The following is a 13425-nucleotide window of genomic DNA, read 5'->3' as shown; positions in this document are numbered from 1 at the left end:
ATCGACTGGATGATCAAAAGTAAACAGGGTGGGGTGGTTGGTGGGATATCAGATAATCTTTCTTTTTTTTTTTTTTAAATTATTCATTCTATTTATTGATTCATTTCATTCAAGATAGGTACTACCTAGGTAGAGACGTTATTCCAACTTCCTCCCTCCAGCAGTTCTGTCTAACTAACTCTTCGACAACATTTTGACATGTTCCAAGGTTTTCTTCATTAACCTAGCCTAACCCACGCTTCCAAGCCCCAGTCCAAACCCTCTTAGGCAAAAGCAAAGCCAAAAAAATTAGTCAAAAGCGATAACAGCCTTGATAGCCGACTTGTCGCGGATGCTCTGGAGCGCCTCGCCCCACTGCTCGAGCTTGAAAACCTTGTTGACGATGCCCTTGGTCTTGACCTTGCCGCTGTCGAGGTAGTCGACGGTGGCCGGGAACATGAAGGTTTCGGAGAAGGAGCCGACGATGGTGATTTCTGCGATACTGCTATTAATTTTGTTCTACTTCTAGATGAATCGGTATGGGGCCAAGACTTACCATCACCGAAGATCTTGGACGGGGGCCACGAGACGCGGCCGGCGTTGGGGTAGACGCCGTAGCAGACGAGCTTGCCGCCGCGGCGGACGTAGTGGATGGCGTCCTCGAGGACCTTGACGCTGCCGCTGGCTTCCACGACTGTGTGTGTATGTGTGTTAGCGCTATTTCCCATAGTTAAGATTCTAAACACCACCTACCAATATCGAAGCCGTACGGGTTGTCCTTCTTGATCTGTTCCCATTGCGGTGTGGCGTTTGCGCGGGAGAGGGGTACGTAGTGATCGGCGGCGTCGAGGCTCCTGGCCAACTCCATCTTTTGGCCTTCAGGGGCGGCAATCGTCAATTGCGAAACACCGTTAAGTTTTCTGTTGCTTGTAATCAGCATTGTTCTCCATTAGAAAAAGAGAATTGTATCTCGTACAGGAACTGTGCCATCATGAGGCCGGTAGGACCAGCACCAATTAGCAGAGCGTGAGAACCAGCCTTCGGTGCAATCTTCTCCAACCCGTGCATGGCGCAAGAGGCAGGCTCGATTAGGGTAGCATCGATGTTGCTGAGGTTCTTGATCTTAAACAGGCGACCTTGAGGGTAGGCGGCCTAGGATTGGGAAGAGTTAGTTAGTCATTACAAAGAATTTCTGGTATAGGCACAGAGTACGCACGTATTCGGCGAAACCGCCATCTAATCCTACGACACCGTGTGCCTTGAAGTCTTCGCAGAGAAGCTCGTCTCCTTTTCGGCAGTAGAAGCTTTTTATAAGTGTCACGAATCAGCCATGCCCTATTCAGTTAAGAGAGCGACAAGGTAATATGAACTCACCAGTGACCACAGAGTTCTGAGTTGTCAGCTGCAACGCGGTCTCCAATCTCGAAGCCCTTCACGCCGTCGGCAAATCCTATTGAAAACTGTCAACTGGCTTGTAACAAATATAGAATTATACATAGGTGAACTAACCGACAACCTCGCCAATGGTTTCATGGCCAGGGATAAGAGGGAACTCGGCAATGAATTCGCCTTCGTGGATGTGTAGGTCAGTGCCGCAAACACCGCAGGCCTACAGTCATTTTGTGTTATTAGGACTGAAATACAAAAAGACACATAAATTGACTTACCTTGACCTTGATTAGGACATCTCCAGGTCGTATAGTTGGTAGAGGAACATCGACGATATCCCAAACTTCCGGCTTCTCGTAGCTACGATGTATGACGTTGTTAGCTGAATGCGACAGGAGCTGGGTGGATCAAAATAGCCCCATTGAGCTTGATATACGATATGGAGCTTAAAGTAGATAAATAGAACTTACCGGACAGCCTTCATGGACTTGGGGAGGGAAGCCATTTCGAATTTTCTGGGTTTTTAGAAGAGTTGGATGTTGTGTAGAGGGAAAGAGGGGTATGCTCAAAAAATGATGTTGTGTAAAGGGAAACAAAGGTAGGTATGCTATTAGAGTCAAGGAGGAAAATTAAGGGAAACGAAACAAGAATGAGCTCGGGAGAAGATGTCTTCTTATTAAAGTATGCGCGGAAAGACGGATAGGAACAAAAGCCCCAGCCCAGCCCAAGGAAGTACACTTCGTAATAGGATTGGTTCCCGCGATGACATGGAGTTTGCTCCAAAGCATCGTAGTAGTACCTCCATCCATGACCGTGATTGTAAGTATGAATGTAGTAGTAGTCGTATACATACTATACAAGGGCTTACAGTATGCTACATAGTTAGTACTAATACCTGCTAATACTGTGACTATGGATGTAATAGTAACATCTGGAACGAAGAGGAGGGTAAATGAGGGGCAACTGGCTCAGAGCTACGCCCATAACCACCCCGCTATAGGAAAGAATGCGTTCACCTCGCAGATAACCTGACAAGCTAGACCCCAGTGCTGATGAATGATTGGTGTTAATATACATGAGGGAGACCCACCGAGTATATAGGTCGGATAGATCAAGTGCATACTGACGGAGTCTACCTTAAAATAGTTTGGTTACTGGCTTAGTACCAGATGTAGTTTGAGATGTCACTGCCTCACCTAGTACTCCTACTCTAACTCCTCCTTGTTGTAGTAGGCGTAATAGGTAGCGTAGCAAGACATTGTGTCACTAAAAAAATGGACTTGAATATTGGTCGCAACGGAGTTCGACGTCATCTTGCTTAAGTCTTTGTAGCATCGTCGTACTCCCCCCTCCGAATAAAAGGGGGGCCTCCGCGTTGATTCCCGTCTATCGGTAGCTACATGTAGGTATCTCGTATCTCCGTCTATGACATGTATGTTTGTTTGTTTTTTGCTCAGTCTGCAAATCAATACGAATATCGTTTGTCAATAATATTAAACTTTCTCTAAGTTCAATATTATCAAGTTAAGCATGTACTAAGCAGCTAGGTAGGGGAGAGTTGAGAGAGGCCAAAGTTCTGGTTGTCACTTGACACCCCGCAAAGCCGAGAGTTTTTTATATTATACGACGAAGGTTAGAAATCCTGGAGGTTAATGCCTCAATCTATTGGATCCATGGATATATTTGTTGAATAAGCGGCGTGATGTGGCTGACACATTTTCGAAACTTATCTCATGTTACGGTCGACTGACCCGTCAAACTCCGCCTCGAGTTGGAAAATAAGGAAAGTAGGCGTAGATAAAAAGTGTAGCATTGCTTTGACATTGGGCGGCTTGGTAGCATAGGTTCTCCATGTCTTGCTTAGTGACGAGTTCTTGGCACCAAGAGGCATTCGCGGGGACACTCAAGTAATCATTAGTATAACTAGATATACTGGATGTGTTCGGCCCGGATATCGTAGGTAAAATGGTAATATCCATGGATATATAATTGGTGGGTGTATCGGGGTTTCTATAGAGCTTGGCATATGAACTCGGCCGGTCAAATTTGTCTAGGTTAAGTCCAAGACAAGAATTTATAGATACATGGATGTTTTTTTTTTTAACACCAGACTGGCGGGGTTCTCCGTAGTCCACTACGTACTATGTAGGTAAGCAAGGGAAGCTGGTAAGGTACAAGTACCTACCTATTTTACAAGTATTTTACAGCGTGGTAGAGAATCGGGAAGGTGTCGCATCCGCCCCTGTTTATACACTAAGGGGAATTACTGAAATATAGGTATGTACCTGGAGATCGACGTGCATACATACATACACATATACATACATGTATGTAAGGTTAGATGCTTCGGGTAGAGTACTAACACACTCAACAGGCACGTACAACCCTATTTTCTCTGAGCCGTATACCTACATACATGCAGTATCATATACATATCTGGTGTGTATAACTGATGCGAGGCCTTACTACACGTATGGCCCAAGGCGTAGGGTAGGGGACACGGTGGGCGGTTGGAAACAACTTCATTATCTTTGAGCTGTCTCCCTACTGACCTCCGTGAGCACAAGGATTTCAACCATGCTAACAAGCACTGGTCGTATGTCCACTACACCCTACGAGGAATCTTGTCGAATTGTGTCTCGCGCCTCTCAACTCGCACGCGATTGACTGATTTTCACCGACCCGAAGAGCTTTAATAGGAAATAATGTAATGTTTTTTTCACGGCAAAAGCATTTCCATAATTCATTGATGTCCGAGGATTTAGCCTCCTAATAACTCCCAACCGTGCATCCGAAATTTCCCCCACGGGTTTCTATCACGCGAGTAGAGGCGAGACTATGCAGGTGCTCCCTTCCCTAGAGTACATGTCCATGCCGGCTATCATGTGTGTCGAAGGGATCTTTAAGAGAGTAGTAGAAGCTCCTTACGAGGGAGGAGCGCCACGGCCACGGCCAAATCCACCACGGCTATTGACGAGTATTAGTAAAGAATGGAGCCACGATTGGACGGGGGGGGATATCTTACAATTGAGGGTTGAATTCGCCAGGAGCACCGCCCTCCTTACCCTCACCAGCATCACGTCTTCGGTAGCCACCCTCACGGTCGCCACGGTCGCCACGATCACCACGGTCACCACCACGGCCACGGCCGAATGGTCGTCGCTCGCGCTCACCCTCACCCATCATGCCACGGGGAGGAGCGTGCGATCGCTGCTGCTTGATGTGTGTGGCAGGAACGATCTCGGCAGGAAGGTGAAGCCATTCGCGGAGGTAGTCGAGACCCTCGGGGGTGAGGGTGTAGTAGTAGTATTGCCAAGAGAATTGAGTCTTGACATAGCCGCGGGAGTTGAGAGACTGGAGGGCCTTGACAACGAAGAGGTTCTTGGTGTCGATGTCGGGGTGCTTGGGAAGGTTGAAATCCTTCTTCGCGACGAGGACGCCCTCACGGAAGAGGTACTGTATAATTACACGAACATTAGTTTTTTCGATGTGCCATCATGAGTTTTGAACCAATTTAATATAAAAGATAAAAAAACTGGTTGCTGGCAATTCTTACCTCGTGGATCTTCTTGCGGTCAGCCTTCGGAATCAGCATCTTGGCGGTTGTTGGTAGGTGACAAGATGTTGAGTTGGGTGGATGGGCGTGATTGATTGAGAAGTCGGCAGGCTGATGGACGTTGCGATGAATTGAAGGTCAAGTAATTTTTGGTTGTGCGCAAAAACCCTATGGTGGAGAAGGAAGCGACACTTGCTAGGTGGGAAAACTTTAGTGGGGGTTAGAAACCAATTGTGGCTGGGCTATGTGGGTCTACATTACTGAAGCCACTTTCTAGAATCCAAGGTTTGCATTTGTGGCTTGTAATAGATACATAGATACCTAGACATGCACCCCATAAAATTCTAATCATGGGTCTTTGATAAGCGATATGATAAAAGCCTTGGCGCATGGCATGCAGCCATAACGATCCACTTCTTCTTTTTATTCTAGCCAATCTTTCTTCTTCTACATTTATTTAGCTGCCTTTCCCAGTTGCTAGCCACCACTTCCACTTACATAAACGACGCTCAATCGTCAATCCTCAATACAGCACAATAGCATCAAAACAGCGTGTCTTCCCCTTCTTTCTAAAACAATATCAACACAAGACACACACACACCATGGCGCCCGAAAACATCAACGTGTTCGTCACGACCTTCTCAGGCCTAGGCCTACCGCCTACCCTATCCTTCCCCATCCCATCCACCACAACCTTCTCCGACCTGCACCACCGCATCGAAGACCGCCTGCCCCCGACAAATTCCCGCCTCATCCTCACCACCATATCCAACAAGCAACTCCTCCCCAACTCCCGCTCCCTCGTCTCCTCCCTCTGCGCCACCTCCTCCGATGCCTTCGTCTCCCTGCGGCTCTCCCTGCCCCTCTGCGGCGGCAAAGGCGGCTTCGGCTCGCAGCTGCGCGCCGCCGGCGGCCGGATGTCGTCGAAGAAGAAGAAGAACCGCGGCGACGAGAACGGGTCGAGCCGGAACCTCGACGGGCGCCGCCTGCGCACCGTCAACGAGGCGAAGGCCCTCGCAGAGTACCTCGCCATCAAGCCCGAGATGGAGCAGAAGGAGAAGGAGAAGCGGCGCGCGCGGTGGCAACAGATCGTCGACGCCGCCGACGAGCGGGAGCACGAGATCAAGAACAGCACCAAGGGAAGGCTCGACGGCAAGTGGGTCGAGGATAAGGAGGAGGCCGGCGAGCGCACGCGCGAGGCAGTGCTCGCTGCTATCAAGGCCGGCAATTATAAGGACAATCTGCTCGGCACATCCCATGGCTCGACCTCCGCGGAGGATATGGACGAAGACACATCGAGTGAGGGAGAGGAAGCAGAACAATCTGGAGAGTCCAGTGGATCCAAGACTACGACGCGACCAACAACAACAACAGCGTCATCGTCAAAGCAGCCGCTCACGAGAGCATTCGCCAGTTTCGACGAGGATGACGAATTTATGAGCTCCTCTGACGAGGAAGAGGAGGAAGAGAAGAGCAAGTAGGAAGGAGGCCAATAGATTTTAATACGATACCCACGAATGAGCGAGATGAACATAGATAGTATAATGTAACATTACCATGATCAAAGTGAACTGCTGTCTTTCGTTCTCGAGAGACTTGTAGCTGACAAACGGTTGTCAACTCTCCTTTGCTCTATAAGCGCTTGATTTAGGTACTCGGCACGCTCCGGAACCTATGTACACAATTTACCTCTGACCACGATGAACTTATCCTACCTATCCATATCATCTCCTACTTATACCCAAACAAATCATCTCAGCTTATAAAGCAAACGGATATGCGTACTACTGTGTGGCAAATAGTTTCTAGCACACTGCATCAATCAACAATCTAGGTTACAAGCATCACAATTCACGTTCACCCTATACCACCAAGACAAAATTCTGTAAATCTTAAGAATAGTTTCCGAATAAAACATCCGGGATTTTCGATTTTGGTGGTCACCCATCCTATTCGTGTGACCACGGTGTCTCTACCTACTTATACTCGACCGCAGTTTTTGTTTTCACTACCTAACTCTTCACCAAATGTAACATCACAGGCCCCTTGCCGTACACATGACATTTGACAAAATATGTATCGAATCTCAACTTGGATTAATTGGGCACGATCGCGCTTTTACTAGTTCGTAACCTTGCTCATCTGAACCAATCGTTTAACGCCAACCTAGATGATTATTAGTAAATGGGAGGAAAGTTAAGTTAGATAGATCAAATTAACATACCATCCAGTTGCCGCATTCATCTGTCTTGTCTCGCTGGATTTCCACTTGGAGGCGTTGCGCCTCCGGATAGTCCTTGCTTTCTAACGCGTTGGCTAGCGTAGTCAAATGCTCAATAGTATCCGGCTTGATCAACTCCTGGTTGTTGAGATGATCAAATAAGAGCCCAAGCCGCTTCTGTGTGTCCTTGACTTGAGGAGCAAATGAGGCGGGAGCCTTACTGGCCACCCGTTGCATGTCGCGGCTCAGTACGTCAACCAACTGCTGAGCGCTGGGAGGTATGTGGGAGCGATCACCCGGGGGGTGTCTAGCTTGCGCTGGCGGCGGAGCAGGTGAGGTGGCAGCGGGTGGCGGACCGCCGGTTGAAGGAGGGGGTCCAGTAGGAGGTGGTCCTTGTTGCACTGGGGGAGCCCCATACGGAGAAGGAGCGTACTGACCGTGGGATGGTGCAGCCTGCGGGGGAGGAGCATATGGATTTGGTGGTGGTGCTCGGGCTGCATTTGGAGGAGGCGCCATGCCAGCCTGCGGGGGAAGATTATTAAGCGACTGTGGTGCCGGTGCCGGTGCATATCGGCTTGTGGGTGCGGCCCCCATTGGTGGCGGGTTATAAGGCGAGGCTGTTCTGGGGACGGCATGAGGCGGTGGTATCCCGGGAGTTTGGGCAGCGGGAGGTGGAGCGTACGCTTGTGCTGCCGTTGAACCAGGTCGCGGCGGCGGTGGCAACTGGCCAGCTTGTGGTGGACCACCAAGAGGCGACATTACTCTCCCGGTAGGTGGACCCTTGGGAGGAGGGGGTGGTGGTGTTGCTATTCCGCGTTGAGCGCCATAAGGGCTTTGTGGTGGAGGTGGTATTCCCTGGGTTGCTTGATTGGGAAATGGAGATGGCACAGAAACTGATCCTGGAGTGTTTCTCCGAGGAGGCGGTGCTTTCGTCACCATAGGAACATCGTTCCAATTTGCCGCATCCGAGTTCCGTGGAGGGGGCTTCGTGGACGGAGTCGACGACCTTGGTGGACCCCCGAAGGAAGTTGGAGGAGGGCCATAGCCAGCGTGCGGAGCTGCTTGAACGGGCTGCGGAGATGGTTGGTAACCCTGCGGGGCATAAGGGTTGCTTGCTACCGGTGGGGCATATGGATTCGATGTCGCGGCTTGAGCAGCAGGAGGCGCATAGGGGTTAATAGGACTGGCGCCGGCCGTAGGCTGAGACGGCTGGTAAGCCGCTGCCACAGACGCGGTACGTGAAGCAACACGTGGAGCCACGGCAGGGTTTTGAGCTCTTTGAGCTGGTTGTCTTGGGGCAGCAGGCTGAGGAGCCACCTTCTTCGTTGCAAGCTGCACACGCTCACGTGCGATATCAGCAGCGGCATACTTCGCAGGCAGTAGGCTCAAGTATTTCTGTGCGATTCCGAGTTGACCATGCGCAGCAACAATATCGGCATACTCGATATACTTGTCATAAAGAGAAGAAAGCTTCCAACCCGAAGAAAGCCCCGTCTCGGCATCCTGGAACTTCGTCACTTGGCGGAATACGGTAACCTTCTCAATGAATTGTTGAAGGGACCTTGCGTGTATAGAGAAGGTAGAGTCATTGGCCTCAGTCAGGCCGGCCTTCTCGGCTTCCTCGAGCTCAGTTACCCATATGTCTACTACCTTCTCAAGTTTAGAGCCGACTAGGTAGCAGAATGATGCATCCTTTCGGGCACCCGATTCGTAGATGCGGTCACCCAAGGCTTCACATAAATCCGGGAATTCGGCCGGTTCCGCGAACGTACACAGCGTCACCATCGTCTCTTTCCAATCAGCTAAATCAGCATTGTATACGACATCCCATAGATTCTTGACAATAACGGAACCCAGAAGTCGTAGATAGCTTGGCATTCCTGTCTTTTGGGACAAATACGCAGACTGAACCTTGTCGACAAGCTCTTTTCCGCCACAGTTGGCAATCATGAAAGCATCCGCCATACGACCCTCCTTTAGGCAGATCTCAGTTGCTTTTTCAAACTGCCCAAGCATTAGTGACTTTGTGATTTGCTTTTCTACAGCGGTATCGCTGTCCGCAAATAAATGGAATGGGTTATCTGTTTTAGCACCCTTTGTAGCGGAGAGATTTGCCAAGAAATCCTCGCCATCACCTTCACCCCCATCAGAGAAGAACGTCGAAAAACGCTTTCTATGCCCCTTTACTTCGCTTGGCTTCTCTGTTTCGGTGTCCTTTGTCTCAGCAGACTCTTCGGTGACACCATTGGATGACTCCTCTTTAGCTTCTTCACTAAATCCCAGGTACTCAACAATTTGTTGTCGCGGATTATCAGTCAATAGTGTTTCCAAAACACGCCAGTCGGCCTTCTCTTCATCAGTAGGGGCCTGCTCTATGTGCGATTCACATATGGCTGTAACATCGCCAGTCTTGAGAGATTCTTCGAATTTCTCGGTAGCGGCTCCGATGTCCGAATCCACGGAGAATTGAGAAATTTGAAGCTTGGAAGATCGCTTGTGCTGGCCAGGTTGTTGAGGCTCCTGACTAAAAATGACAAGCTTGCCCCCAAATCCAAATGAAACCCCGACAGGTCTCTCAAGCCATTTTGGAGCTTTGGTCAAGGAGAAGGCAGCACCTTGCGGCTGCCTCTGGGCTTGAGTAAAAAAGTCCTCACCATCCAAACTAGGCTGCGCCGTGTTCTGTACAGCGGAAGGGTTTGTATTTTGAAGTGTTTGGATAGTGATCTTTCCGTCAAAGGAGGCCGTAGCCGAAAGGCTAGGATTTTGAGGATGGAATCGGGTCAAGAAAGTCCAATTGGTCACTTCAGGAAATTCCCCGTAACGTTCGCCCGTCTGCGGATTCCATACCAACGTCCTGTTATCCTTACCACATGAAATCAGAATATCACCATCCTGCTGGCACCAAGAAACAGAGAGAATGCCCTGCTCATGACCCTGAAGGGTTCTCTCCGGCGCGTTCGAGTTTCGCAAGTCCCATAATAAAATGACAGGAGTCGTATCATCGGGTGTGGCCGTTAACAGTTTAGTTGAATTGTTTGGGTCCCATGCGATGGCGCTGACGGGTTTCCGGTTGTTGTTTAGTGTTAATGACGCTTTCTTGGTCTTCAAGTCCCACACCGTCACAAAACCACCAGAACCACCGGTGGCAAGAATGTGGGCAACTTTGGTGTTCCAAGCCACACATTCCAAATCATCTGATCGGGCCGCAGCAGTCCCTAATCGAAAGGCATTGGAAGGGTCAAGAACATCGTAAATAAAGAGCTCTCCTTTGGCGCCAGCGGTGGCTAAGATCTGGGGTCTTAAGGGATTGAATTGCAATGATTTGATGGGCCCGGTGTGTTTCGTCGTTCGCGATATTAAACCGTCCGATTCACCATCGATAAGCTTCTTGGCGTCCCAGAGATCGAGTGATCCATTCTCTAGAGCACCAGCGATAATACCATGCGGATATTCTTCTGTGGGTTGGCCCCAGGCGATGTCGTAGAATCTACATGTAGCGGTGGCCCGTCAGCAACGGTGTGCATGTAAAGTGGGTGTCATGATGGATCAGAGTTTGGAATTACCTAGAGTCAGCTGCGATGCTCGCAATGGGCTGAAGCTCAAGCCCTTGTTCCTGGTTATCGAGGCTAAGATCCCACAATTCCAGCTTCGTCTCGTCGGAGAAGTCGGCGTCAACAGCTCCAGCGCGGGTACCAGTTACCAACAATGGCTTTTCGGTACCAGGAGACCAAGCAAAAGCTGCGGTGCGCGATATCTCGCGCAATCTAACCATTTTGACTTGACTGCGTAGAGGAGCAGTCTGGTCCTTGTCGAATTACGTCGAATCGGTCGGTTGGAGGTAAGGGGAATGTGAGGAACTAGGTGACGGTTTTGTAAGAAGGATTGGCTTAGAAGCCAGCTGGCATTGGGCTCTCTAGGCCGGCTAGGAATGTGGGAAACGGATTAAAATACAAAAAGGGAGGTTGTGTTTAGAGGTTTCGTGGGTTTAGTGAGAGTGATGTAGGAGGAAACATAAGTCAAGATCGGTATTGTTGCCAGATAATGCAAGTCTAGGCTACATATCAGTCTAACGGGTTTCGAGATGTGGGCGCATGAGCTCACATGCCAAGCCAAATCAAGAAGTGACAGCCGCACAATCTGTATCCCTCCTGGCTTCAAGTGTTCGGGGGCGGAATGCACAAGCCACAGGGGGGGGATACATGTATTATGTACCTAGTACTCAAGTATAACACTGCATGCACGTGATGATTATGTACATGCGTATCTCAAGATATCAATTCAGCATTGGATATTTTGATGTTCAACGTTGTCAATACCTAGTAGAATACTAATGTCAAAAATAGAGATAAATTTATTAAAATAAAATAATCTATAAACTGAAAACTATAGGAATTATAGATCCAATTGGGTAACTATGTCCTAAGTTAATGGAATAGGTCTGTGTAAAGGTACTAGGTAAGTACTATAATATTTACCTACTACTTACATTTTGCGTACCTAAATTTGGGGATCAACTCAATTCATCTTCAATTATTAACATCAAAGCTTTTTCAGCAACGTGCCTTACAAGTTTTTAAAAAAGTATAAAAAAAAGAAGAAACAAACACGACAACTTCATACCTCAAAGACTGGAAACCCAGAACCCAGCAATAAAATGACAGACGCAGCTCGTTGGAAAGCTACGATTTACGTCGGAGGCTTAGTTTCGATGGCCACCACTAGCAATCTTCACGATGTTTTCTTACCCTTTGGTGAGATCGTGGATGTTACACTACCCAAGAATGATGCGCCAAACGCAACCGAGCCTCATAGAGGCTTCGCCTATATCGAATTTGAAGATGCGGATGATGCCAAAGAAGCCATCGACAACATGGATCAGGCAGAGTTATTCGGAAGAGTCTTGAAAGTATCCGCCGCCAAACCCCCTAAAAGCGCCGAGGAAGGACTAGGCGGCAAAACAGCCATATGGGAGCAGGTATGACTAATTCTCATTGTGTTTGTATCCATATATATATGACACCTATTCTAACAAAGACGAACAATAGGAGGGATGGCTTGCTGAACATAATGTGAGCGAGGAGGATCGTACTGCAACAGCGGGGGCTAGAAGCGCCGTCGACGACAGGCCAGAGGATCCAATGCAAGGACTAGAAGGGCTTGACTTTGCCGGACCAAAGCCAGAGTGAGGATGACGGGATGGATATCATCAAATGAGCTAAATAGTATTTTGTCGCATAGCAATGGCGTTTGAAAAGGATCATATTAGCACGAAAGGGAGATAATCAGGAGTAGTGACTTCAAGTCTATAGTACCATGCTCGACCTCTCATATTTGACATCTCTGCCTTGGTCTTCTGCTTTGGTAACTATAGGTAAACATATACAGTGCCGAGCTTCTTTAAACCCCAAGATCTTCTTCGAAGAGCTACCCTTGACCAACCTCCACCCCATGTCCAGACCCCATGCTACGTTAATTCAACTTCGCTTAATGATGCCCCTCGCCGTGTTCGGTGGGCTCGTCCTTCCGGTTTTGACGGCTAAGTCGCATAGTCTTGTCTACTTTAAACTTGCGAAGACTCGAGTAGCCGGCCGCGCCCACAGCGAATACGACGACAACGCCTGATGATACCGTAAGCATATTTTACACTTGAAACATCTTTCGTTCGTGTTATCTAGGTAGACTGACCGAGAGGAATTAATTCTGCCGGAATTTGTCGCAATTTGCGGAGGCGCTGGGAGATAGTGTGTGCTGCTGGTTTATTAATATCTGGATACTTTGCATTTTCATGTGGTATGCTGAAGACGTAGTCTCGAGGAGGTCAAGGATAGGATATGATCGGATTCGGGGGATCAATGGTTCGAGATGGGTGAGAACATACCGCTCTGTTCCTCTTTCTATTATTGGTCATTAGCAAACGTCATAGCTACCTACGTAGGTAGGTAAGAATGTGGAAGGGGAAGAAAAAAGTAGAGTCCATACGGGAATAGGACTCATCATACGGCGAGTGGCCATCATTCTCAAAGCTCGAGTAGCATACATTTTGGCGGATTAGGTGGAATTTAATAATTTTAATTAGAAGTTTAGGGTGGGATATGAGATGAGGTTATTGAGGCGTAGTGAAATATACTTCTTGATCAATTGACAGAAGGTTTTGACTTTGAAGCGGGAAAAGAGCTTCAATGTACAATGTTCGCTGCGCTTGCGCTGCTTCAATATTGGCTTCGGTAACATGGGGATATTTTAGCTCAAGCCACAGCCAGTTAAAATGTTTAAAATAAT

General features: G+C 48.5%; 6 protein-coding genes across 6 annotated transcripts; 2 read left to right on the top strand and 4 right to left on the bottom strand.

Annotated features, from left to right (window-relative positions):
* Positions 1-37: 37 nt before the first annotated feature.
* GGS25DRAFT_481683 (GroES-like protein) lies at positions 38-2462 on the bottom strand. The gene is made up of 9 exons (XM_049260209.1): positions 1839-2462; positions 1647-1728; positions 1489-1588; positions 1354-1429; positions 1196-1283; positions 956-1131; positions 733-899; positions 536-673; positions 38-473 (listed from the first exon to the last, which is right to left on the bottom strand). Exons 1-9 carry the CDS (start codon positions 1871-1873, stop codon positions 289-291), a joined length of 1047 nt encoding a protein of 348 aa, XP_049118943.1. The 5' UTR covers positions 1874-2462; the 3' UTR covers positions 38-288.
* Positions 2463-3819: 1357 nt separating this feature from the next.
* Positions 3820-5175, bottom strand: GGS25DRAFT_184802 (Plectin/S10 domain-containing protein). Its single transcript, XM_049256660.1, has 3 exons — positions 4925-5175; positions 4394-4824; positions 3820-4335 (listed from the first exon to the last, which is right to left on the bottom strand). Exons 1-3 carry the CDS (start codon positions 4961-4963, stop codon positions 4293-4295), a joined length of 513 nt encoding a protein of 170 aa, XP_049118942.1. The 5' UTR covers positions 4964-5175; the 3' UTR covers positions 3820-4292.
* A 195-nt stretch (positions 5176-5370) lies between these two features.
* On the top strand, positions 5371-6721 carry GGS25DRAFT_481677 (telomere stability and silencing-domain-containing protein). The gene has a single exon (XM_049260208.1). It carries the CDS (start codon positions 5528-5530, stop codon positions 6404-6406), a length of 879 nt encoding a protein of 292 aa, XP_049118941.1. The 5' UTR covers positions 5371-5527; the 3' UTR covers positions 6407-6721.
* Positions 6722-6786: 65 nt separating this feature from the next.
* On the bottom strand, positions 6787-11248 carry GGS25DRAFT_481676 (uncharacterized protein). Its single transcript, XM_049260207.1, has 3 exons — positions 10710-11248; positions 7150-10633; positions 6787-7091 (listed from the first exon to the last, which is right to left on the bottom strand). The coding sequence occupies exons 1-3, from the start codon at positions 10916-10918 to the stop codon at positions 7047-7049; spliced, it is 3738 nt and encodes a 1245-aa protein (XP_049118940.1). The 5' UTR covers positions 10919-11248; the 3' UTR covers positions 6787-7046.
* A 552-nt stretch (positions 11249-11800) lies between these two features.
* Positions 11801-12332, top strand: GGS25DRAFT_519465 (RNA recognition domain-containing protein; the record flags this gene model as incomplete). Its single annotated transcript, XM_049263710.1, has 2 exons — positions 11801-12121; positions 12192-12332. 2 exons carry the CDS (start codon positions 11801-11803, stop codon positions 12330-12332), a joined length of 462 nt encoding a protein of 153 aa, XP_049118939.1.
* A 298-nt stretch (positions 12333-12630) lies between these two features.
* Positions 12631-13185, bottom strand: GGS25DRAFT_519464 (uncharacterized protein; the record flags this gene model as incomplete). Its single annotated transcript, XM_049263709.1, has 4 exons — positions 12631-12764; positions 12832-12954; positions 13025-13040; positions 13126-13185. The coding sequence occupies 4 exons, from the start codon at positions 13183-13185 to the stop codon at positions 12631-12633; spliced, it is 333 nt and encodes a 110-aa protein (XP_049118938.1).
* Between the last annotated feature and the right edge of the window lie 240 nt (positions 13186-13425).

The sequence above is a fragment of the Hypoxylon fragiforme genome (assembly GCF_022984875.1).
Source record: "Hypoxylon fragiforme strain CBS 206.31 chromosome Unknown GGS25scaffold_3, whole genome shotgun sequence".
In the NCBI taxonomy this organism is placed as follows: domain Eukaryota; kingdom Fungi; phylum Ascomycota; class Sordariomycetes; order Xylariales; family Hypoxylaceae; genus Hypoxylon; species Hypoxylon fragiforme.
Note: the sequence above shows the minus strand (reverse complement) of the source record. Positions and strands in the feature narration are given on the sequence as shown.